The following is a 26431-nucleotide window of genomic DNA, read 5'->3' as shown; positions in this document are numbered from 1 at the left end:
GGGAGCTGTGGTTGCTCGGGGTTACCAGCCCTGTCAGCATTCTCCTTCTCCCTTGCTAACCAACATGACCAACGCCCCACCCTCTACCCACACCTCTCTCTCCCTCGCTTTTTTCTCTTCCTCCCTCACTCAGTGCTCATGGTAACATTCATCATGTAAATGGTCTTCAGACTCAGCAGCAGACACAGACCTGCCTGATAGACAATTACAGACCTATCTCAATTTATTACCCCACACCACTGCTAACCACGAACTGTGGATGGGAATATATTGGATCCTTACTCTCCACTCTCCTCCCTCATAGATAATAGAAATGTGTCTTATTGACAATACAATCAGCATTGCATATCACATGTTCTGCGTTTTCTGCAAAGGAGGATTTGATATGGTATTGATCTTAATCCCTCTCTTCCACCCACTATCTATCTCTGTCTGTCTCTACCCCCCCCCCTGCAGGATGAGTGGGATCACAGTAGTAATGGCAGTACAGGGTCCAGGCCCAGCTCTGGCTCTAGACCTGGTTCTGGCTCAAGGTCTGGTAGCAGGGGGAGGAACAACCAATTCAGAGGGCCAGCCAAGGTACAGGTAACTAACCATCCTACTGCTTTTACATTAGACCACCACGTCCCCAGACATTTAGCTCGATCATCAGTTACAGCAAAAAACTGCGTGCCTTTCATGATCAGGAAACATCCATTCCTGTATTTTCAGATACTTGAGGGAGGGTAGCCTATCTATTTGGCATGTAGCTAGCTAAGCAAACAACTTGTCATTTATCTTGCTAGTTGAGAAATTAGGCTTTTTTTGGAAAGAGCTTGACATTTGCAAGTATTTGCGTTTAACTCGCCCTGGTAAAGTTATCTGTTACCAAATCAAGCAATATTTGGAAATAACTTTCTAGTTTATCCCCTGACAGTTAGCTCGTTAACTAGCCAAATTGATGTGCTCTGTCGTTAGCTACTGTAACTAGCTAGTCAATTTGACGTGGTCCATCAATTCATCTTGTAGCACAAGGGTCTCCTACAGGTCCATCGTGAGCTACCAGTAGCTCGGAGCCCACCTATGAGTAGCTCGCCAAACAATTCTGAATGTATTTTTCACGTTTTCCACCGCAAACAGTCATGAACAAATCTCACACGTATCAGACACCTCAAGCTCCCGACTACTATCCAATCCACATTGACTAGTTTGTCACATTTGGCTTAAAAAGCCAAAGGTAAGAATATCTACCAATTCATTTCCAGCAATATTGCCTGTATGTTTGTCTATCATTTACTTCATGTAGTCAGTTAGCGATGATGAGGATAACTGTCTTCTGGGTAGACAAACTTTCCCCCAAAACTTCTCAATTTAATGTTAACTGCAAAGTAAATATGGGAAAAAACACGTTTGTTTAGAAAAAAAAAGTCCCTTATACATTGTGATGGGATGATCATCTTTCCACTGAATGGTACTTTAAAGGATGTATATGAAACAAGGGTTCATGGAGAAGGAAACACTTCATCAACCACCATAGTATTATTTGTCATTCTATATAGAGTGCATTTGGAATGTATTCAGACCCCTTGACCTTTTCCACATTTTGTTACGTTAGTCTTATTCTAAAATTGATTAAACTGTTTTTTTCCCCTCATCAATCTACACACAATACTCCTTAATGACAAAGCAAAAACAGATTATTAGAAAATGTTGCAGAAAAATATCACTATCACATTTACATGAGTATTCACATCTTTTACTCAGTACTTTGTTGAAGCACTGTAGCAGCGATTACAGCCTCGAGTCTTGGGTATGACGCTACAAGCTTGGCACACCTGTATCTGGGGAGTTTCTCCCATTCCGCTCTGTCGGGTTGGATGGGGAGCATCGCTGCACAGCTATTTTCAGGTCTCTCCAGAGATGTTAGATCGGGTTCAAGCCCGGGCTCTGGCTGGGCCACTCAACGACATTCAGAGACTCCTGCGTTGTCTTGGCTCTGCTTTGGGTTGTTGTCCTACTGCAAGGTGAACCTTCGCCCCAGTTTGAGGTCCTGAGCGCTCTGGAGCAGGTTTTCATCAAGGATCTCTCTGTACTTTGCTCTGTTGATCTTTCCCTCAATCCTGACTAGTCTCCCAGTCCCTGCCGCTGAAAAAAACATTCCCACAGCATGATGCTGCCACCACCATTCTTCACCGTAGGGATGGTGCCAGGATTCCTCCAGATGTGGCATTTGGCATTCAGGCCAAAGAGTTAAATCTTGGTTTCATCAGACCAGAGAATCTTGTCTTTCATGGTCTGGGAATCTTTAGGTGCCTATAGGCCAAGTGAGCTGTCGTGCCTTTTTCTGAAGAATGGCTTCCTTCTGGCCACTCTAACATATAGGCCTGATTGGTGGTGCTGCAGTGATGGTTGTCCTTCTGGAAGGTTCTCCTATTTCCACAGAAGAGCTCTGTCAAAGTAACAAAATGTGGAAAAAGTCAAGGGGTCTGAATACTTTCCCGAATGCACTGTATACTGAACAAAAATATAAACATAACATGCAACAATTTCAAAGATTTTCCTGAGTGACTGTTCGTAGAAGGAAATCATTCAATCCAAATAAATGCATTAGGCCCTAATCTGTGGATTTCACATGACTGGCCAGCCCAGCCAATCAGAATTAGTTTTCCCCACAACAAGGCTTTATTACAGGCAGATATACTCCTCAGCACTCTACAGCCCCCTGCAGGTGAAGAAGTCGGATGTGGAGGTCCTGAGCTGGCGTGATGACACGTGGTCTGCCTTTGTGAGGCATGTTGGACGTACTGCCAAATTCTCTAAAACGACGTTGGAGAAATGAACATTAAATTCTCTGGTAGTCAGCATGCCAATTGCACACTCCCTCAACTTGACATTTGTGGCATTGTGTTGAGTGACAAAACTGCACATTTTTAGTGGCCTTATTGTCCCCAGCACAAGGTGCACCTGTGTAATGCGCATGCTGTTTAAACACCTTAATTTGCCACACCTGTCAGGTGGATGGGATTAACTTAGCAAAGGAGAAATGCTCACTTACAAAGATGTAAACATAAGTTTTTTTGCATTTTTTTATTTTTGTTGGGTATATTAACATTTCATCCCTAAAAAAATGAACAACATGAAATTTAAACCAACAGTTTGCAAAGTACTTTTGAACGTTCTGAAATAATGGACTTTGACATCACTCAAGGAACCAGTCAATCAACTGCAGCATATTACTATAGCAGTGGCCATGGATGTAACCTGGAAAAGGATGAATATTTTTGTTGAAATCCATAGGCCATTGCCTAATACCAGAATTAAGATGGACCTGCCTATTCATTTTGTTTGTAACAGTTATGTAAAAGTTGGTTTGCCCTGTTAAAATGTTTCCTTATACACCCTTTAACATGTCAATGACTGTTAGCATTCAAGTTAAGTATTAGTTCAATGAAGCACCGTGACAATGGACACCAAGATGCCCCATTATGATCAATATTAGCTGTAGTAGTAGACGTGTTCTGTAAAGTGATATATAGATAATACACTGTTGTAATGTGTTGTCTTTCAGAACGGGAACAGAGAAGGGTCCTTTGACATCCTGGGTACTGACATCTGGGCTGCTAACACCATGGACTCTCATGGGTATGTCATGTATGTAACTATTTACTCATTCATTACTCACCACCACCCCACAGCTCCCCTTCACCACACACACCATAGTAACACCATGGACTCATGGGTATGTCATGTATTGACCAACACGTTTCCTACCCATCAATGGATAGGAAAAATATGCAGTATTACAAGCTTCCACAGATGTATAGCTTGTAGTCTGTTTACATTCACAGGCTTCATTGTCTTTATGGGCGGTTGGATGTGGGTAGTCCAGGTTAGCCTTGACTACACATCCATATCGCTCCTGCCAAACACCACGCTCACTGAGTGTGGATTTGGGTTCCTCCCCGACGTCTTGTAGAATGCAAACACGTTCTGATTGGTCCCAGAAACTGATGGGTTGGGCAAGAGCAGGCCAACACTAATCAAGTCAATGGCTTTGATACTCTGATTGGTTGGAGACTATCCAATCGCTGAATAATTTGTTTTATAACCCCCCCATTTTGACATCGGCACAAATGACTTCTAGGATGGCAGTTTCAGAATGAATGTATAGACTGATTGATAGAGCAGCGGAATTAACTTCAGGATGAGTCGTCAGGCAAGTGGGCTGGTGTCTTCAGCTTTTGAAACTGTACGGTCTCTTGTCCTCATATAGTGGTGGCTACCCTCTCCAGACCAGTCAAGCTGATGCTAGGAAAACATTACCTGCTTTGGTGTTGTCAGACTAGAGATAGAAGAGAGAAAAAAAGCCACAGGGGTCAGACTGTTCTAACAAAATAACTACATTAGCAACGGCTTAGCCTCAGGCTAAATGAAATACATTTACAGCCACACCTTCTTTCAGCATCAGCAAGCTGTTTTTTAATTGCTGATGATATCTGCCCCCTAGCAGCTTAAACAAGGGAAAATGTGGTTTGTTCTGATTTTTTAAAAAGAAGCTGAACCAGCACTGAAAAACAAAGGCTTGAATCTCTTGCGTGACCCGGTAGCTAGGTAGGTGTGTTGAATAAAAGGAGAGCGGTGTTATGTGATGATGACATAGTGGGGGTGGGTGTTGGGTGTCGCCAGTGTAGCTGGAGGCTGCCATGGCGACAGCTGCATGGTAATGCCATGTTAACTTTTCCTCAAAGAGGTTGTTAAATCACGTTGGTATAGAAGGAAGGAAGCCACGTACACAATATGGAAGCCCGCCCTGTTACTACGACAACCTGTAATTGGATTAGTCAGAACCCCTTTTCCAGGACCAGGGGCTGTATTTGCTTACAAACAAGTGTTTATATTCTGTATCAGATTCATGATAGATTAATGTAATGGCTGGATTAAAACTGCCACTTTTTTTTTTTTTGACACTTCAATTTTGTGATTTACGTTTTAATCGGCACACTGAAACATATGGTAACATCGTCTGACTGAGATTTTTAAAGGAGCTATTAGCCGGGCATCATCAGGGGGTCATTTAAAGTAGTTAGGATGACCGGGCATCTTCAGGGGGTGTTCCTAAAGTAGCTAGGCTGCCTATATGCATCATAAGCGGGCAGCTAGGCTTCAGTGGTGTTTTGGGTGATTAAAATGATGATCACATGTCTAAGCCCCCTTGTTTTGGGGGCTTAGAGAAGTGGGCAGATGGTAGAGTAGATGGAGTTAGTGATGTTCTGGAGACAGGAAATGGAGACTTCCCAGTTTATGCTCTGAGTGGATGCTCTAAGAACAGTGGGTGTCTTTCCTGCTATTAACAGACCTCGTCCTGTCCTGTATTGTAGTTGGGCATCCAGCCTGAGTGTATTAACTGTCATGTCATCTTCCTCACCTAAGTTGTGTTGTTTTTGTAGGGGGGCAACATGGGACCTCCAGCCTGAGAAGCTGGACTTCAGCCAGTTCCACAGGAAACCCTTCCGGGGAACACCAAAGCACCTTCCACAAATCGACAGAGAGGGGTCAGTGCATCTTCAGCCTCAATTAAAAAAATTAAATAAAAGGCTCCTGTCCAAAGGCTCCTTGACTTGAACATAGAGGAACATGGTCACTCATGGTCACTCCTAATTCACTCGCTACTTTCTCGCCATTTTCCCTTGGCCCTAACCCTTCAATGTTTCCTCTTTGCAGATCTGAAAGCCCATACATCCCTCCCATTGATCCTCTTCCATGGGATAAACATGACAATGATGATGCTGGTCCATTCCATTACTACTTAGAACTGTAGGTGTCTGTAGCCTCTGCTAGACTCTTCCTTCCCCAGTTCTCTCAGCCTCAGTACTGGGTTATCATATAGGCTCAATCTCAATGAGTCTTTCCACGATTCCTCACAACCTATCCTCACATCCTTCTCAACCATATTGGAGAAGATCCAAGGTCCCGCCCCTCAAACCTTCTTCTCCAATGAGTTTTGAGATGGAGGTGAGAAAAGAGGATGTGAGGAATGGGGGAAAGATGAACTGAGAATGAGCCACAGCCCACTGTATAAGGAAGTCCCTATCAGAGCCCAATCTACCACACCTGTTCATCCTGTCTCCATCCGTGTGTCTGTTTCTGTCTTTCAGGATGATGAAAGGCAAGTTTGAATATGATGATGGGATCAACTTGAACGACATGGAGCAGTTCCTGCCAGGCCTTACCGTAAGTTACCGATCTTCTATCTCTATCCTCTTCTGTAGATAGAAGACTCAATCTTTATCTCTATCTCTTAGAGGTTAGAGCATTGGGCCGGTAACCGAAAGGTTGATGGATCGAATCCCCGAGCTGAAAAAGTAAAAATCGGTCGTTCCGCCCCTGAACTGTTCCCCAGTAGGCCGTCATTGTAATAAGCATTTGTTCTTAACTGGCTTGCCAAGTTAAATAAAGGTTAACATTTTTATAAATAAATAAAAATCCTCTTTCTGCTTTCTATCAAGACCATAAACCTACTTGTTGGTAGGGAGCTCCACCTGATGGTTAGAAGATTGAACAACCGTACTTTAGTGAAAGAAAGGTTTTGAGTATTCTTGTGTGAGTGGAGTGACTACTAGTGGTGAAATATTGTCCCTTTACTGCCACCCTGTGGTAGTTTCAAGGTAAGTTCCATCCATCCTCATCATAATGCACTGTAGTGCTGATGAGACTTAACCTTTCCTGGATCTCTGTATCTATCTTACTAACGCTTGAAAACCCTAAATAGAACACATCCCTAAAGACCAAGATGGGGGTGTAATTTTCTTTAGCTCTGTAGCCAATATAACTGTAAAACAATGCAATTCAGTAAACCTGAATCATCCCAAGGGGCAGTTATTGCTGGCAGGAATAGGATACAGATACAACTAGGTTGGGTCTTGCATGTCTACAGTACTGCGTCACTGTGTGCCAGTCGGGTTTGTCTGCTCTGCAGTGGTCTGCTGACGGGCAGGATGTTGGCACAGGGGCACTGGAGGGTCATGAGGACAGGGCAGGACACCCCCCCCCCCACCGCTGCCCACGTCACAGCCCTGCCAGCCAGCCAGCCATGACGCCAGGCCAAGCAAGTCTCCAGGCTATTGTTATCGTTTCATTGTGACCACCGTCTCCTTTGCCCGACTGCATTCTAAAATACACAGATTCCCCACAACAACATAAGGGAAGGAACTGTGACTGCAAGGATGCAGATGACCCTGAAAGTAAAACTCAAATCATAGCCAAAAAAGTAGAAAATAGACCGAAGACAGTACCTCCTCAAGATGACTGAATATGAGTGTTTATGATCATGCTTCCTCTACTCTGCAGTGCCTGATACTATTTATCATGAGACCTGGCAATGCCAGTCCTGTTTCCCTCACAGTGTTTGTCAATAGTGACATTCAGTGGGTTTGATGCCAATTGCCCTCTGTTGGTCTTAGTAACTCAGCCACATAGAGCTCTCTATTGTCCCCTGCTAGGATCCTGTGACCAGGACCAGCCAGTCAGTCCCTGGGTTTACCTCACTGATAACCTAACTAAATATAGCAGCAGACCACGCCAGGCCTCTAATCCTCTGTGATTGACCGGAGCTATGTGTGTACAATGCCGTGAAAAGATATTTCCACCTTTCTGTTATTCTCTGCATATTTTTTGTTCAATCAAAACCTAATATTAGATCAAGGGAACCCGAGTGAACAAATAACATTTAGATAATTATTTTTATTTTATTAACAAAGTTATTCAACATCAAATGCCCCTGTGTAAACAAGTAATTGCTCCATTACACTCAATAACTGGTTGTGCCACCTTTCGCTGTAATGCCTGCAACCGAACACTTCCTGTATGGAAGAATTTTGGCCCACTCTTCCATGCAGAACCACTTTAACTATGTGACATTTGTGGGTTTTCGAGCATGAACTGCTCGTTTCAGGTCCTGTCACATCTCAATCGGGTTAAGGTCTGGACATTGAGTAGGCCATTCCAAAACTTTAAATGTGCTTCTTTTCAGTCATTCTGATGTACTTTCATATGTGTTTTGAATCATTGTCTTGGTGCATGACCCAGCTGCGCTTCAGCTTACGGACGGATGGCCTGACATTCTCCTTTTAGAATGATCTCATGCAGAGCAGAATTCATGGTTTCTTTGATGATGGCAAGTCGTCCAGGCAGCAACGCTTCCCCATACCTCACAATACCACCACCATGCTTGACTGTTGGTATGACGTTCTAAATGTGGAATGTAGTGTTTGGTTTTCGGCAGGAATAATGGGACCCATGTCGTCAAAAAAGTTCCTTTTGACTTGCCTGTCCATAGAACATTCTTCCAGGAGTCTTGACGATCATCCAGGTGCTAGTTTTGGCAAACTAGAGTTGACTTTTTGGACAATATGGATGCTGTCATTTCTGGCGAAAACCAAACACTGCATTCCACAGTAAGAACCTCATACCAACGGTCAAGCATGGTGGTGGTAGCTGAAGCGCAGCTGGGTCATGCAGTAAGACAATGATCCAAAACACACAAGTCTAAATCAGAATGACTGAAAAGCAACAAATCTAATGTTTTGGAATGAGACTGACGTGCTGCTGGCGTGGGAAGGAAGCTTACTGTATGTTTGTTCCACTTTGTCTCCCTGATGGTGAAAGGTAGTCGGTGTCATGTTTGTGTGTGTGGTTAGATATTGTGTACGTCCTGCCAATCAGAATCATGAATAGGAGTAGGGCTAGTCATATGTGCAGCTTTGGCAGTGTTCAGTAGGGATAAACTGTTAAATGTTTTGGAACAGTGAGGTACTACCTGACATCATCCAATAGCAACACAGATTTTGGTCTGTTGCGAAACGTTTTTGCTTCCGAGTGCCCTACTGAACACAACCCTGATGTAGGCATAATGTCTGAAACTGGCCCTGAGTGCAATGCAATGGGGAACAGGGACACTCTGTGCAGACAGAACTCTGTGTGTCAATGTAACACTGACTAGACCAGTTAGTCAACAGTGACCTACCACTTCCACAGTCTTCACCCTTTAGACTCTAGGGGGGTAGTCTGGGCCAAGAGAATACGTAACCCACAACCCCCCTCTCTTCCACCACTTCCTCAGTCACTTCCGAGAGAGAGGGGTGAGAGGGAGAACATCTCTGCAAGACATGTCCCTCGGGAGCCCTGCTAGCTTCCCTGGAATGCAGCTGATTGCTCCACACACACACACCCCTCCCGACCCTAGCGCCTGTGTTACGATGACAGTGTAGACAGGTTAGATTCTTGCTGGATGAATCCCTGGGGCTGGAGTGAGACGTGCTTCATTAAAGATGAGTCAAGCCCTTTCCCGCTCCTCATTCCCGCTCCTGACATAGTTTACACTGGGAGTGGGTGTGTGTCATGTGGTCCCACCCACCCTTACCCTAGCAGAGATGGTTTACATCAGGTCAGCTTTAAGAGCAGGACATGGCAGGGACCCCTCTCATGTTCCCATAGTTTATAGTGACAGATGGACAGCTCAGTCATTGGGCAGATGATGTCAACAGAAGACGTGCTGTTGTGACATACACAACTATGTGTGCTTTTGGCGGCTGATGTCAACAGGATATGTGTTATTGTGACAGGCCTATACATCTGGGTGCTCTGGGGCATCCTGAGCATGCATGTCAACAACACAACCCATCCACACAACTGAATTTGGTGTGATGTGTTGTCATGCATGGGTCTGTCTATGAAATGAAACCATGTCTGTGACTCGTGTGTGTGTGTGTGTGTGTGTGTGTGTGTGTGGTACTGGGTAGGACAGAAGATTGTGTCTGTAAATATGTACATTTTTAGTACCCTAACAACATCTAGTTGCCCTGTTCAGGATTCGTTCGGTCATAAATCCTGGAAAAAAATCATGGCAATTTGGAAATTGTGTATTCCAGGCCTCAAAAAAATAATACAATCAGAAAAGTCATGGAAATGCGTTTAAAAATGGGTTCATGTAATTAATTTGAGGCAAACGTTATAAATATTGTGGCAATCATATAAAAAAATCGACATATCAGCCATGATCAGAATGATCCTTCAGAGCATGTCTCCGTGTGTACTGTATGTGCATCACCTGCATATAGTATGTGTGCCAATGCGAATGCTCAGTTGGTGACGGAGAGCAAGGGAGACATTGCAGCAACAGGTAGCCTATAAAATAATGATAGACAACCGACTCTTAATTAGATAGCTTGTATCCTGGCTAGATATTTCGCTCTCCGGCTATTTAGCTATTATTAGCATGTGTTAATGTCATTGGTATGTCCTAAAAACTTTCCGCTGACACTCGATAAAATAACCTTAAATGGCCGACGTGCAGAAGGTGAACGGGACAGGTACTACATATTTCGGGTGTAAACAATGTCTCAAGAACTGAATATTAGGAGATGAGAAATACAACACACCACATTCTAAAAATGTGATCAGCTGACTCGAGTGTGTTTGAGCAAGGACGCGTGCTTTGCGTGGAAGCGTGTTTGTGCTCATGTCCTGTGTGCGCTCATGTCCGTCGCTCCATTTGTTCTCATTCATTAACTCTCAATGGTCTTATCAACCCAAGCCTGATGGAAATTGGCTGACCCCTGAAGAAGACTAAACTAATGTTGGTCAACATCAGGGTGATTTTTATTTTTTTCATTTTTATTTTTTTACCTTTTATTTAACTAGGCAGGTCATTTTAAGAACAAATTCTGATTTACAATGGCGGCCTACCCCGGCCAAACCTGGACGGCGCTGGCCCAATTGTGCGCCGCCCTATGGAACTCCCAATCACGGCCGGATGTGATGCAGCCTGGATTCGAACCAGGGACTACAGTGACGCCTCTTGCACTGAGATGCAGTGTGAGTTTATAGTAGATTAACTGTAGGTTTCCTCCCCTGTCTTCTGCCTCTGTCTCAGTGGAGCTGGTTGTTTTCCCAGGAGGGAGGAAGGCTGATTGCCTTGTCCCAGATCACTTTTTTCCTGTTTTGCCACTTCCTATGGTCATTGTCATGTCAATGACCATAGGAGTTGACAAGACCACACAAACTAATCTGGCACCAGGCTGAGGCTTACCCTCCTGCACATTCTCTTTCTGGTGGTGCTTTGGTACTGAGCCAGTCAGTAGGGGCCTGGCGGGCTGACCGGGGGTGGCCGAGCCGGGCCCACAGAGTTACTGAGGACACATCCGCTCCGTCCCCTTCCTGCTGAACAAAGCGACCAGAGGGCCAGACCAAAGACGTCTCCTCAGACTGGCTGGCCCCCCCGGTCTACGTGCACCGGAGCAGGAGTCTTCGGTGCAGCCAGCCAGCTAGCATTCATGACTCTAACTGGGGTCGGTATGTAACACAGGCCTGCCTGGGTCTGCTCCCTCCTCCATTTTTGTCCTCCTTCACGTCCACAGTAGAACAATGTGGAGGTCAGTGCGGCGAGCAGCCCCGTCCTACTCCCTTTTCCTGCCATTGTCTGTCAGAGAGGGAGAGCAGAGAGCCTCCGTTCTGCTCCCAGTGACCGACCACAGAAGAACTGCTTTTAGGGATCAGGGAACTGGCTCTGGAGGAGATGTGTATACAGACACACACACAATGTATTTGGCACTCAAACTCAATCACTGTTGTTTTCCCCGCTGCCATGTTTGTGTGTGAATGGATTCATTTATTAGTTCTTTATTTGGGTCTTTATACTCCAAACCTCAATATTATATACATCAATATTATTTGACATTTAACAATGCATACAAGTTCATGAATGAATGTAAGACATCTGGGACTTTGAGTATCAACACTTTCTACTCCATAATCATCACCTCTGGTGGTCTGATCCTGAGCATCTTATTGGTTGGCCAGACCCAGGACAATTGCATCATAATAGTCAGTCAGTCAGTGGCTGTTGTGGAGGTACCTCCCCTGTGGGAGTGGGAGCTAGGCCTGGGTTGTGTCCCAAAGGGCACCCTATTCCCTTTATACTGCACTACATTTGACCCGAGCCCTATGGAGCCTGGTCAGAAGTAGTGCACTAAAGGGAATAGTTTGCCATTTGGGACGCACACTGGATATCCTGCACGCCATGGCTCCCCGATCCCCATTTTGGGTCATCCTCCTTCCCCTGTATTTATGAGACTGGAAACCAGACAAACCACACTGGCCTGATTTGAGATGAGAGAGATGGGAGGAATGGAGGGAGACTAGAGGAGCTGCGTGGATGGGATGGGACACAGAGGGGAAAGAGAGGAGGAGAGAAGGACTTGACGGCTGGATGGTAGAGGTAAACATAGTGTCTGTGTGGGCCACACCCGATAGAGGCCCCTCTGTGCCCCTGCCAAACCAGACGACCAGACTATACGGTGTGTCTCTGATTATATACCAGTCAGATATGGGCCCATTAGGCAGTGTCTTGTTCTCTCTCTCTGCCTCCCAGGCTGATCAATAAGATATCCAACAACACAATACAATTTAATCAATCATTAAACATCATCCAATAATATAATTCAAGTGTATTAGTTATAACCATTAGTTAAAACTGATTCATATGGGGCCTCCCAGGTGGTGCAGTGGTCTAAGGCACTGCATCGAAGTTGCTAGCTGTGCCACTAGAGATCCTGGTTCGAGTCCAAGCTCTGTCGCAGCCGGCAGCTTCTTTTGTTAGCACGTTTTGTAAACAAATCCAAACACGCGTTCAGGTCCAGCTGAACGTCGGACGAAAAGTAAAAAAATGTATATTACAGCCCGTAGAAACTTGCCAAACTAAGTATAGAATCAATCTTTTGGATGTTTATATCATAAATGTTCAGTAATGTTCCAACTGGAGAATTCCTATGTCTGTAGAAAAGCAATGGAACGAGAGCGAAGTCTCTCGTGACCTCGCCTCAGAGCCTGTGGCACTCTGTCAGACACCTGGCTCAATCAGCTCTCATTCGCCCCCGCTTCATAGTATAAGCCTGAAACAACGTTCTAAAGACTGATGGCATCTAGTGGAAGCCTTAGGAAGTGCAATATGACCCCATTTACACTGTATATTGGAATGGCAAAGAGTTGAAAAACTACAAACCTCAGATTTCCCACTTCTTGGTTGGATTTTTCTCAGGTTTTCACCTACCATATGAGTTCTGTTATACTCACAGACATCATTCAAACAGTTTTAGAAAATTCAGAGTGTTTTCTATCCAATACTATTAATAATATGCACATATTAGCATCTGGGACAGAGTAGCAGGCAGTTTACTCTGGGAACCTTATTCATCCAAGCTACTCAATACTGCCCCCCTGTCACCAAGAAGTTAATCAGCTTTTTGATATGCCACACCTGTCAGGTGAATGGATTATCTTGGCAAAGGAGAAATTCTCACTTACAGAGATGGAGACATGTGTGCACAACATTTGAGAGAAATAAGGGTTTTGCGCGTATGGAACAGTTCTGTGATCTTTTATTTCAGCTCATGAAACATGGGACCAACACTTTGCATGTTGCGGGGACTGGGGTATGGTGGGGGTTATCTTACAGCCTCTCATTGTGACGACAGCCTGATCCCGGCCTGACTGACTGAACTGAAGAACAGCAAAATAAAGCACTGCTCGACTCCCTCTACAAAAGTATCAATCATCCAGCAGTCTCTCTCTCTCCCCATTGTCTTTAATCCACAGATCGCTGCCTGACACTAGTCTGGCTGCTCCACTCACAATGGCTTCTTATGCATCCAGTGACCATTGGCCAGAGAACAAAGATATACAGGGTCCCTGCCTGTGAATAATAAGCCATTCGACTAAACTAGATCCTGAATAATAAGCCTTTAGACTACTAGACTAGATACTGAACACTCAAACCGGGGGAATAATAAGCCATTAGACTAGAGCCTGAAAACCGAATAATAAGCAATTAGACTAGAGCCTGAGAATAATAAGCCATTAGATGTTTCTCAGTCCTGACTCCAGAGTTGAGTTTTTATAACAGCCCTTTTGGAAAGGAATCAGGACAGACAATGTTATGTATAGAAATGTAATATCCCTCTAGGAGAGATGAGGCAGTAGATTTTTAGATTTCACATTTTTATGTTATCCTTATTTCTGACTCATCCATCCAGCAGGCCTATCTGATGGGACATACTAGTGCTGATTGGAGAGGTGATTACCTGGCTGTGTTGCAGGGCTTTGGATCCATGCTTTCAGAAAATAATGACTTTTACTGTTGTGTTGTAATGCTTGATTATTCCACCAGTTCTAAGCATACCTCATTTTCTCACCCATCTCAGGTTCTGTGGTCAGTTGTTATTTGTGGGATCCTGAGTAAAAGTAGAACTTAGCTGGTGTTGCTAGGTGGTGGCTGTTTTGCAAAACTGTCACATTTCTTGGGGTCTTTGAGGTGGCCAGAGTCTGGTTTTTATACCTGAGGCATTGTAAATCCCTTCACTGCCCACACACAATCACGCACACATTGAGGTTGTACGGGTATAATGTTTGTGTGTGTCTGCATCTGTGTGTGTGCATCCCTGTGTGTCTGTGCATCTGTATGTGTCCACCCGCTCCCCCAGTTGATCCAGGGTTTGGACTGTGACACAGAGCAGGTAGCCTATTGGAGGACTTGCCTGGCCTGTGGTGGAAAGACATTCCACAGCGCTTCCTGTTTGGTTTGAGCGACGACGCTTCTCTTTCCCTTGTACGCCTCCATTCGCCTGCCTGCTTTCTCAGCTCCGGAATACCTCACTTAATGAAATAATGTGAGGTCAGAGAGGAAACTTGGACCAATGTCGGACTCGGAGAAGGAACGTCTGTAGAGTACAGGACCCTGTGTAGCTCTGTGCTGCCTGTGTGGAGGATTCCAGTTGGCTAGCACCAGTTGGATAACAGGGGCCATTCACTTTAGTGATGTGTCAAGTTACAGTGCTAGTTCCACATGCATTACACATGAAAGACTAGCACGGGTTTGAAATGGGCAAGACAAGCATAAAGGTATCTGTAATAGTGTAGTGTACACTTCATGTGACGGAAGAAATTAACCTCTCTGGGATATGTGGGACGCTAGCTGGCCAATAGCCAGTGAAAATGCAGAGCGCCAAATTCAAATAAATTACTATAAAATTCAAACTTTCATGAAATCACACATGTAAGATACCAAATTAAAGCTACACGTGTTGTGAATCCAGCCAACATGTCAGATTTCAAAAAGGCTTTTCGGCGAAAGCAAACAATGCTATTATCTGAGGGTAGCACCCCCGTATACAAAGAGAGAACGCATATTTCAACCATGCAGGCGCGACACAAAACTCAGAAATAAAAATATAAATCATTCCTTACCTTTGAGGAATCAATTATTTTGTTGGCACTCCAATATGTCCCATAAACATCACAAATGGTCCTTTTGTTAGAATAAATCCATCCATATATATCCAAAATGTCCATTTATTTGGCGCGTTTGATCCAGAAAAACACCGGTTCCAACTTGCGCAACGTGACTACATATCTCGAAAGTTACCTGTAAACTTTGCCAAAACATTTCAAACTACTTTTGTAATCCAACTTTAGGTAATTTTTAAAAGTAAATAATCAATAACATTGAGGACGGGATGATCTGTGTTCAATACAGGAAGAAAACAAACTGATGCTAGTTTTCTGGTCAAGCGCCTCTATTTAACAGTACACATGAAGTGACCCTCGTTTTGAACAGGGCTACTTCTTCATTACACAAAGGAAAAACCTCAACCAATGTCTAATGACTGGTGACATCCAGTGGAAGCGGTAGGAACTGCCAATGAATTCCCAATGAAAACTCATTGAATAGAGTGACTTCAAAAAAAACATCTGAATGGTTTGTCCTCTGGGTTTCACCTGCTACATAAGTTCTGTTATACTCACAGACATGATTCAAACAGTTTTAGAAACTTCAGTGTTTTCTATCCAAATCTACTAATATTAATATCTTATCTTCTGGGGATGAGTAGCAGGTAGTTGAATTTGGGCATACTTTTCATCCAAAATTCCAAATGCTGCCCCCTATCCTAGAGAAGTTAAAGGATCTGTGACCTATTTTTAGCCAATATGAATGACTTCTTGGCAGTTTTGCATTTCAAGACTTTGGCCTTACAATGGCTTGTGAAAGATGAGGGGTGAATGTGTAAGACTTGGGCCTGGCCTGGGTAGAGAGGAGAGATATGTAAACAAGCGATGCCCTCAGAGCTGAGGAACTCACCGTGGCAGGCAGTGATGAAAAGTAGTTCTGTTAGCGTCAGCACTGTGGTTACAAGCACCATGGTCCAACTGTACACATGCCATGTGTAGAGTCAGGACCAGGGAGGGGGTAGTGTTGAGGCAGTGAGATATAAGTCATAGTATAAGATTACCAAACTGAGAGGGATGTCACCCTATTCACTATATAGTGCACTACTTTTGTCCAGAGCCCAGGTCAAAAGTAGTGCACTATAAAGGAAAAGGTGCCATTTGGATCGCAGACCTAATCTCAAAACGCATAAAAAAAGGAATAGTTACAGTGCTGTAGTAACAAAGCGTGTTTGGCTCTATGCCTTTGTAGCCCAAAGCCTTGAAGAAAAAGAGTTAAAGAGCTGGTTCCTTTCACTTTCCCTTTTGTGTTGATAACCCCTATGCATATTTTCATTACCTGTGTCAGTCGTTTGAACAATCATTTATTTACACTACTGGTCAAAATGTTTTTAGAACACCTACTCATTCAAGGGTTTTTCTGTATTTGTATTATTTTCTACATTGTAGAATAATAGTGAAGACATCAAAACTATGAAATGTATGGAATCATGTAGTAACCAGTGTTAAACAAATCAAAATATATTTTATATTTGAGATTCTTCAAAGTAGCCACCCTTTGCCTTGATGACAGCTTTGCACACTCTTGGCATTCTCTCAACCAGCTTCATGAGGTAGTCACCTGGAATGCGTTTCAATTAACAGGTGTGCCTTGTTAAAAATTAATTTGTGGAATTTCTTTCCTTAATGCGTTTGAGCCAATCAGTTGTGTTCTGACAAGGTAGGGGGGTATACAGAAGATAACCCTATTTGGTAAAAGACCAAGTCCATATTATGGCAAGAACAGCTCAAATAATCAGAGAAACGACAGTCCATCATTATTTTAAGACATGAAGGTCAGTTTTAATACAGAACATTTTTGCAGTCGCAAAAACCATCAAGCGCTATGTTGAAACTGGCTCTCATGAGGACTGCCACAGGAATGGAAGACCGAGAGTTACCTCTGCTGCAGAGGATAAGTTCATTAGTTACCAGCCTCGGAAATTGCAGCCCAAATAAATGCTTCAGAGTTCAAGTAACAGACACATCTGACAGGAATGTCAGTGTTCTACCATGGCAAGCAAAGAGCCCGGCTCTCATTCCCATTGAGCACCTCTTGGACCTGTTGGATCGGAGGATACCTTGGAGGAAGAGTGGGGTAACATCTCACAGCTAGAACTGTGCAAATCTGTTGCAGTCCATGAGGAGGATATGCACTGCAGTACTTAATTCAGCTGGTGGCCACACCAGATACTGACTTTTTATTTTGACCCCCCCCCCCTTGGTTTAGGGACACATTATTCCATTTATGTTAGTCACATGTCTGTGGAATTTGTTCAGTTTATGTCTTAGTTGTTGAATCTTGTTATGTTCATACATATATGCAGTTGACAGTGAGAGGACGTTTCTTTTTTTTTGCTAAGTTTTGTTTTGATGTCTTCACTATTATTCTATAATGTAGAAAGTAGTTTTTTTTTAAAACCTTGAATGAGTAGGTTTTCTAAATCTTTTGACTGGTAGTGTATGACTTCATTTTTGTTAGGATATCATACATTGTATTTACAGTGTTGCAATATGTCATTATTTCTCATTGAACAACAGTAATTTAATGCAGACATAAAGGACAGGGCAGTAATTGCAAGATAATGTTTTATAATTCACATATTCCCCTCAGTCTCCTTTGTAATTGATTATAGGTCCCCTGAAGAGGAAAGTCTGCAAAGATAGATTACAAAATGGCTGCCTCCTGAGGTACAAGATGCAGCAGCACATGGAATATAGCCGCTTGGCTGGCTGCTGCAACACTCTCTCTCACACACAGTAAAAAAAAATATTTTCAGAAGGTCTGTTATCAGACGGCCCTGACTCTGATCCCCTTCCTTCCTCCCTCCCAGTAGCAGCTCTCTTTCCAGTGGCTGTGGCTAAGAATCTCTATCTCGCTCTGTCACTCTCTCGCTCTCTCTCCCCCCTCTTTCGTTCTCTTCTTTTCTCCCCCTCTCCCTCCTTGCTCTCTGCACTCTATGGACAAATTCCCATGTGTCAGACATGGTCGTCAATCAGTTCCAGTTGTCCCCAATAACAATTAAAGACACTGTGTTTGTGCTGAGGAAAACATGGCCCAAAACATGGCTGTTGCGCCTATCGCGGATCTCAGCTTTAAAAAGCAACATGGGTTTAAAAAAAAGAAAAAGTTTAACTGTTTTCCTTCCTGTCCAGAGAGGAAGGCATATCCGTATCACATTTTTCACCGCGAGGCGGCAGAAAGAAAGTTAATTTGTATAACCCATAGCCTAGAAATAATACATGCTGTAATGACATTGAGAGTCATTTTTTTTCCCCTTAATTTATTGCTTTTGTAGGGAGGCCAAACAAGCATAAATAAGCAGAGATTGAACAATGGAGTGTAGGCTTTGTGAATGAAGCTTAATCTAGCAGGATAATTACACAGTAAGGGGTTAGAGGAAGTCACCTCAACCAGACTGACTTCCATTCCATCAACTGTGTTATAACAGACTTTCTTGCTCTCTGTGGCATATGACTTGTTATGGCTTCTCTTCCACAACAGTCGTCATGGATAATCATGAGGTTATACATTCAATGTTCTCAATGTTTGTTACTGTCTGAGGTTGGAGCCCCTCTTGACCCCTGAACCCCAGCCCCTGGAATGTGGTGCTGTACGTGCGCTACCTGGTGATGTTTCTATACTACACACACACACACACAAGCCCATGGCCCGTCGTCACGTCCACAGAGCCCTCCAAGGCTCCTTCCCTATGTCTGCTGCTAGGTTAAAGGTCATACTGCCTGGCTGGGGAAGGGGATGTGCTGAGCACACACCTCCTCTTTGATCAGTCTGGTCCTCTGTCTGCACTGATGAAAGACCCAAATGCAATCGGCATAGTCTAAAAGACGCTTAAGGAGTACAGACAGGACACGGTCTGAAGACAATAGTCTTGATGTCCATGTCTGAGTTTGCATATTTAAAATGGGCTTTTTATTTGTTTACAGCACTTAAAAATCTAAGTTACGATGGAATGAGTCACAGCAGATTCCCATGCAAACCCCAAATCTCCCTTGCTAACGTTTCTCTAAATATTTGCATTTTTTCTTAGGCTTTGATGACTGTGTAAGTATACTGGAGTTCAGATAGTCATCTGGTAACCATTTGGAAGCAGGATTACAGCTAATGATATCCTACAGGAAAACAACAGTAGCTAAACATGCAACTCTGCCTCTCTCCCTCCCACTTTTTCTCCTCCTAGGCCTTTCCCCATCTTTTATCTGTCCCCCTGGCTCAGAGCGTTCTCTGAAGTTAACCAGTTAAATGCTGAATGAAGCAGACTTATTATGAATAATATTACTGGAACTAATCAGTGTTTATTTTCCGTAGAAGGATAACTACACTGGTATCTCCTCTGCTTACCCACCAGAATGTACTTGTGTACACCTCTAACTGACCTGGGATCAGGGATACTCAATAATCTTTTTTTAAACTAGATGGTTGTGTTGGCTGTCTGGTAGTGTTGCAAAACCGGTTCTGTTTAGACTCAGGAGTGTGGGCTAGCAAGACTCTCTCTTTGTGTGTCCCTTCATCTTGACCACCCCAGTGTGGTGGCGCTCTTTCCTTCTGAATCCCCTCTCCTCCTGCCTTACTCCCCGGGGCAAGACTCTCTGGCCGGGGCTAGCTGCTTGGGGCTGGGCCTCTGTTCCTGTGGTTCTCTGCTGCGTGTCTCAGGCTCGTATTACCACCATGCCACACTACAAAGGCCTTCCCCTGCCTCCAGCCTCCGCACACATCTGTATCCAATCAGCCTCCAATCAGAGCCCAGCACCACCACAGCAGCTTAGTTAGACAGAGGAAGAAAACTTGATAGAGGGGGGGAAAAGTACATTCGAAACAACAGCAACATTAATTTCTTCGGTTAACTTCTCCCAGACTATGTCTGAAATGTGTAACCTAAAGTCGAGTTATGAAGGTGTTGCAGTGTAAGTGAATGGCTCAGTGCTGTGTGTGTGTCTCTGTTAAGCCAGGTATGATCCTCTTATTGCTCTGGGGATTCATACTGCTGGCCTGGCTTGGGGACTCTGGGTAGGAGACTGACTGGGAAGGAACCCCACCCTCCTGCGGTCTGGGCTCTGGAAAGTTTCACTTCTTCTGAATGAGCTACGTCTGAACAGACCAGTGTTCAAATACTATTTGAAATAATTTCAGACAATTTAACTGGGTTTGATCGAGCTTGCCTGGTGCAATGGATCCAATAGAATAGTCTCAGAATAGTATGAAAACCTGGCCCATCAGGCACTTCAGGCAGTCTGAAGCAAACACCAATATTTGAACATAGACTACCGTTCAAAAGTTTGGGTTCACTAAGAAATGTCCTTGTTTTTGATAGAAAAGCATTTTTTTGTCCATTAAAATAACATAAAATTGATCAGAAGTACAGTGTAGACATTGTTTATGTTGTAAATGACTATTGTAGCAAGAAATGGCAGATAAAAAAAATGGAATTTCTACATCGGTGTACAGAGGCCCATGATCAGCAACCATCACTCCTGTGTTCCAATGGCACGTTGTGTTAGCTAATCCAAGTTGATCATTTGAAAGGCTAATTGATCATTAGAAAACCCATTTTGCAATTATGTTAGCACAGCTGAAAACTGTTGTTCTGATTTAAAGAAGCAATAAAACTGGCCTTTAGACTAGTTGCGTATCTGGAGCATCAACATTTGTGGATTTGATTACAGGCTCAACATGGCCAGAAACAAAGTACTTTCTTCTGAAACTCGGCAGTCTATTCTTGTTCTGAGAAATGAGGGCTATTCCATGCGAGAAATTGCCAGGAAACTGAAGGTCTGGTTCAAAGCTGTGTACTACTCCCTTCACAGAACAGCTCAACCTGGCTCTTTCCAGAATAGAAAGAGGAGTGGGAGACCCCGGTGCACAACTGAGCAGACCCTGACAGTCTGTAATACCTACATGTTTCAAGCTGACCATTATAGTCCCTATGCCCAAGGAAGCGAAGGTAAACTGCCTAAATGAGTACTGCCCTGTAACACTCACGTCGGGAGCCATGAAGTTCTTTGAAACGCTGGTCATGGCTCACATCAACAGCATTATCCCAGATACCCTAGACCCACTCCAATTTGCATACCGCCCCAACAGATCCACAGATGGCACAATCTCAATTGCACTCCACACTGCTCTTTCCCACCTGGACAAAAGGGACACTTATGTGAGAATGCTGTTCATTGACTCACTAAGCTAAGGACCCTGGGACTAAACACCTCCCTCTGCAACTGGATCCTGGACTTCCTGACGGGCCGCCCCCAGATGGTAAGGGTAGGTAACAACACGTCTGCCACGCTGATCCTCAACACTGGGGCCCTCATGGGTGTGTGCTTAGTCCCCTCCTGTGCTCCGTTCACCCAAGACTGCATGGCCAAACACGACTCCAACACCATCATTGAGTTTGCTGACGACACAACAGTGGTAGGCCTGATTACCGACAACAATGAGACAGCCTATAGTGAGGTGCCAGGACAACAACCTCTCCCTCAATGTGAGCAAGACAAAGAAGCTGATCATGGACTACAGGAAAAGGCGGGCCGAACAAGCCCCCATTATCATCGACAGGGCTGTAGTGGAACGGGTCGAGAGTTTCAAGTTCCTTGGTGTCCACATCACCAATGAACTATCATGGTCCAAACACACCAAGACAGTTGTGAAGAGGGCACAACAACACCTTTTCCCTCTCAGGAGACTGAAAAGATCCTCAAAAGGTTCTACAGCTCCACCATCGAGAGCATCCTGACCGGGGAGGAAGGCCTAAAAAATTCCCTAAGACTCCAGTCCCCCAAGTCATGGACTGTTTTCTCTGCTACCCCACGGCAAGCGATACCGGAGCGCCAAGTCTAGGACCAAAAGGCTCCTTAATGTCCTCTACCCGCAATTCATAAGACTGCTGAATGATTAATCAAATGGCCACCCAGACTATTTATGTTTAACCCCCCCCCTTTCTTTTTACACTGCTACTACTCACTGTTTTTTTATCTATGTATAGTCACTTTACCCCCACCTACATGAACAAATGACCTCGACTAACCCCACATTGACTATATACCTGTACCCCCTGTATATAGCCTTGTTATTGCTACACACGAGAGCCCATGATGACGAAGCAAAAACAGGTTTTTAGATTTTTTTTTTGCAAAAATAAATACAACTGAACTATTACATTTACTTAATTATTCAGACCCTTTACTCAGTACTTTGTTGAAGCACCTTTGGCAGAGATTACAGCCTCAAGTCTTCTTGGGTATGACGCTACAAGCTTGGCACATCTGTATTTGGGGATTTTCTCCCATTCCTCTCTGCAGATCCTATCAAGCTCTGCCAGATTGAATGAGGAGCGTTGCTGCACAGCTATTTTCAGGTCTCCCTAGAGATGTTCGATCGGGTTCAAGTCCCGGCCTGTCTGGGCCACTCAAGGACATTGACACTTGTCCCGAAGCCACTCCTGTGAAATTTTGGCTGTGTGTTTAGGGTTGTTTTCCTGTTGGAAAGTGAACTTTCGCCCCAGTCTGAGGTCCTAAGCGCTCTGGAGCAGGTTTTCATCAAGGATGTCTGTGTACTTTGTTCCGTTCATCTTTGCCTCAATCCAGACTAGTCTCCCAGTCCCTGCCACTGAAAAACATCCACACAGCATGATGCTTCCACCACCATGCTTCACTTTAGGGATGGTGTCAGGTTTCCTCCAGACGTGACGCTTGGCATTCAGGCCAAAGAGTTCAATCTTGGTTTCATTAAACCAGAGAATCTTGTGACCTTCAATGCTGCACACTTTTTTGGGGTTCCTTTCCCCAGATCTGTGCCTCGGTACAATCCTGTTTCGGAGCTCTACGGACAATTCCTTCGACCTCATGGCTTGGATTTTGCTCTGACATGCACTGTCAACTGTGGACCTTATAAACATCTCAAGGATCATCAATGGAAACAGGATGCACTTGAGCTCAATTTCAAGTCTCGTGGCAAGATATTTCTGGTATTGTTTTATATTTTTATTAATTTACCCTAAAAATCAAAAAATATGTTTTCACTTTGTCATTATGGGGTATTGTGTGTAGATTGAAGAGGGAGAAAACAACATGATTTAATCCATTTTAGAATAAGGCTGTAACTTAACAGAATGTGGAAACAGTCAAGGGGTCTGATAATCGTACAATATCATCATGTGCAGCTAGCTACATAGCCTATTGGATGTGGTTTCTTATGAGATTAAGGGTTGGGGATGGGTAGTGTTAGGAGGGTTGGCGGTATGGGTTGTGCCTGGCTCTTCCCTACCCTGGCTGGCTCTGCGGAACGCCTGATTTCTGTTGACTGAAGTGCAATTAAAGTGCGGGGCTGTGGGGGTTTAGAGTGAGGGTGTCTGCCCAAGAGTGGGCGTTTCCACTGCTTCCTGTGCAGACACTGCTGATCGGGAGATAACAGGGTTGGAACCTGGACTGGAGCCACACACTGCCATACCACGTCACCACAGAGGGGAAGAATAGAGAGAAGTTGTAGACACACACACTACATGTCAAACAGAAAATACTAACCCACCCCACCCAGAAATGTACAACACATCTTGTTACACACATTACGCACACAAACTGTGCACAAACATTATCAACACTTTAACGCACAAACACATTTGAACACCCTTCCCCCAGTCATCCTCCTCCTCAAACTTGTAGTTGACCATCTGTAACCATGACAACACCAGACACTGTTTCCATCCCAGACAAACCAGTTTTGACTGAAAACAACCAAACCACTATATTTAAGTCTTGAAGTTGTGCCTTTAGAGCACACACACAGGGGTGGCACGTTGGGCCAGTGACTGAAAGGTCGCTAGTTCGAATCCCCAAGCCGACAATGTGAAAATCTGTCTGTGCCCTTAAGCAAAGTGCTTAACCCTGATTGCGCCGCGGACACTGTTGATAATGGCTGACCCCTAATGGCTGACCCCTGCCGTGACCCCACTCCCCGAGGGTGACTCGGGGAGATTGTACAAATAATAGGCCAACTATTAGCACCCACCAAATTCTTATTATTGCACACACACTCCAACACACACATCCACCGACACACACAACATATGGAATATAGCTGTCTTGACTTGGAGCCTGTTCCCCGCTGCTTCTAAGTGCCCCCCCACCTTCTCCCCTCTTTCAGAGTTTGTCTGGGGAAATTGTAGGCTGCCAACATTCCTGTGAGAAGTTAAGGGTATGAGAGGAGAGGAGCTCTGCATTGGCTGTGTGGCTCTGCCTTCCTTCCTTCCTTATTGGAGGTTGTGAGGTGGACCTATAATTTGCGGTGGGTTCCATGCGTCGCTCAATGCCTGCATGGGCGTAGACTGAACTGTTGGAGGGGAAGGCGGTAACTAGACATGGGGGAGGGAGGGGTGCTGGATTCCTCTCTGTCTTGGGAGAAAAGACACAAAAATGACGACGATTTGTGCGTCACTTCCATCCGTAGCTGTAATACCATCTAACGACAACCCTTTATGTACAGTATGCATGTGGGCTAAAGAAAAGATCACTCAGGAATTCAGTTTGTGTATACAATGACCATATAATCTACGCACACACTGTAACTCGCTTTAGATGAAAGTGTTTGCTATGTCTCTCCCTCTCTCTCGCTCTGCAGGGTTTCCCGCCCCTGCCTAACGAAGCTGAGATTGCCCAAACCAAAAAGCTTTTCCGTCGCAGGAGGAACGACCGACGGTAAGCACACAAACACAAACACACACTTTCTCCCCTCCTGGAACGTTGTTGCAACGCTGATGAAACACTAGGCCAGGCCAGAACCCTTAACTCTTCTCTCTAGTCAAAGCAGGAATGCTCCTGGCCCCAGACTCACTTACACACAGACAGAAAAGGCAGATTTTTTTATTTTATTTTTTTTACAAATTTCTTCACGTATCTGGTCTGTGTAATGATACTGGGTGTGTCCTAAATGGCGTCCTATTGCCCTTTTATAGTGCACTACTTTTGACCAGAGCCCTATAGGCCCACTATAGGGAATAGGGTGCCATTTGGGATGCATACACTGTCATCTCCAATCACACTTGACTGTTGATATGAACCTCTGTCTCTCAGTTCTTTTGCTCACTGCAGCGTTCAACGTTCCTTAACTCAATGAAATTAGTTTAATCGCAGTTTAATCTTCTGAAAATGTTTCCGCATGACGTCATTGGAAAGTTCTCCCCGGTTGCTAAGAAACAACTGAGAAAGAAAATATTTGCGTCTGACTGAAAGGAGGAAAGTTGAGCCAGAGAGTGAAATGTTAACTTATTTTATATTCTCTTCTATTTATTCCTCTCTTTCTTTATACTATTTTAAAACCAGTGGTAGATAATTGATTCACAGTGATTGTGTGGTTAAATAGCTGTGGTTAGATTATAATATTGCTGAGGCCAGATCACAGTATACTAGTATATACTACAGAGAAACTGGCTGGAAGATATCACAGGTAATGGCTTTGACTTGGGGCCCTGCCTGCCTGCCTGCCTGCCTGGCTGGCTGCCGGGCTGGCTGTGTTTTTGTATTGTTAATATTTACTGAGAGAAAATAATGTTGCCTCTGGCTACAGGAGGAAGGATCAGTTTCTTGTGTGGTTTGCCTTTTATGTCAGTAAGGTACTGCAATTGCATGGTTGTATGGGTTGGAGTATGACAACCAATGGCTATGATTACATTTAGAAGTTTCAGAGAGTAAATAATAAAAAATATTGCAGTTCTATTGCTCTATGCTGGACCATATGTGCATACTGGACCATACTTGCTGCAGTGCTGTGGCTTTCAGAGCAGGACTGTAATTACCCTCAGCCAGCTCCAGCCCCGACCACAGAGCAGCACAGAGCCAGGAGTGAATGGAGGTTCAGCCAAGGGGTGGGCCCCATCGCCCCAACCAAGCATTTCCACACACTTGTGTTCATGCACACACGCAAACACACACTCTCAAGCCTGCTCTGCCCCAACACTTCTGTACACACACACATCCATTGCCTGGCCCAGTTCTCTCTACCGCTCTCCTCATTTCCTCCCTTTTTCCTTTTCTCTCACTCACTACTTTTTCTGGAATGATATAGTCCCTCTCTACATTTTCAGCTATTACATTCTTCCTTCAGCCTGCTGTCTCTAGAAATACACCC

The 26431-nt window shown here is 44.3% G+C and overlaps 1 protein-coding gene across 7 annotated transcripts in view; it reads left to right on the top strand.

Moving 5' to 3' along the window:
* LOC110523973 (CBP80/20-dependent translation initiation factor) overlaps positions 1-26431 on the top strand; it is a 132249-nt gene that overhangs the window by 26773 nt on the left and 79045 nt on the right. For 3 of the 7 annotated variants that reach the window (XM_021603172.2, XM_021603174.2, XM_036977720.1), the window contains 6 exons: positions 457-585; positions 3548-3630; positions 5427-5531; positions 5701-5793; positions 6135-6210; positions 24926-25002. In XM_021603172.2, coding sequence (XP_021458847.2) covers positions 457-585; positions 3548-3630; positions 5427-5531; positions 5701-5793; positions 6135-6210; positions 24926-25002 — 563 coding nt within the window. The remainder of the gene's footprint in view (positions 1-456; positions 586-3547; positions 3631-5426; positions 5532-5700; positions 5794-6134; positions 6211-24925; positions 25003-26431) is intronic. The other 4 variants (XM_021603175.2, XM_021603173.2, XM_021603176.2 and 1 more) reach the window with 3 other exon arrangements.

This window comes from Oncorhynchus mykiss, chromosome 5 (assembly GCF_013265735.2).
Source record: "Oncorhynchus mykiss isolate Arlee chromosome 5, USDA_OmykA_1.1, whole genome shotgun sequence".
In the NCBI taxonomy this organism is placed as follows: Eukaryota; Metazoa; Chordata; class Actinopteri; order Salmoniformes; family Salmonidae; genus Oncorhynchus; species Oncorhynchus mykiss.
Note: the sequence above shows the minus strand (reverse complement) of the source record. Positions and strands in the feature narration are given on the sequence as shown.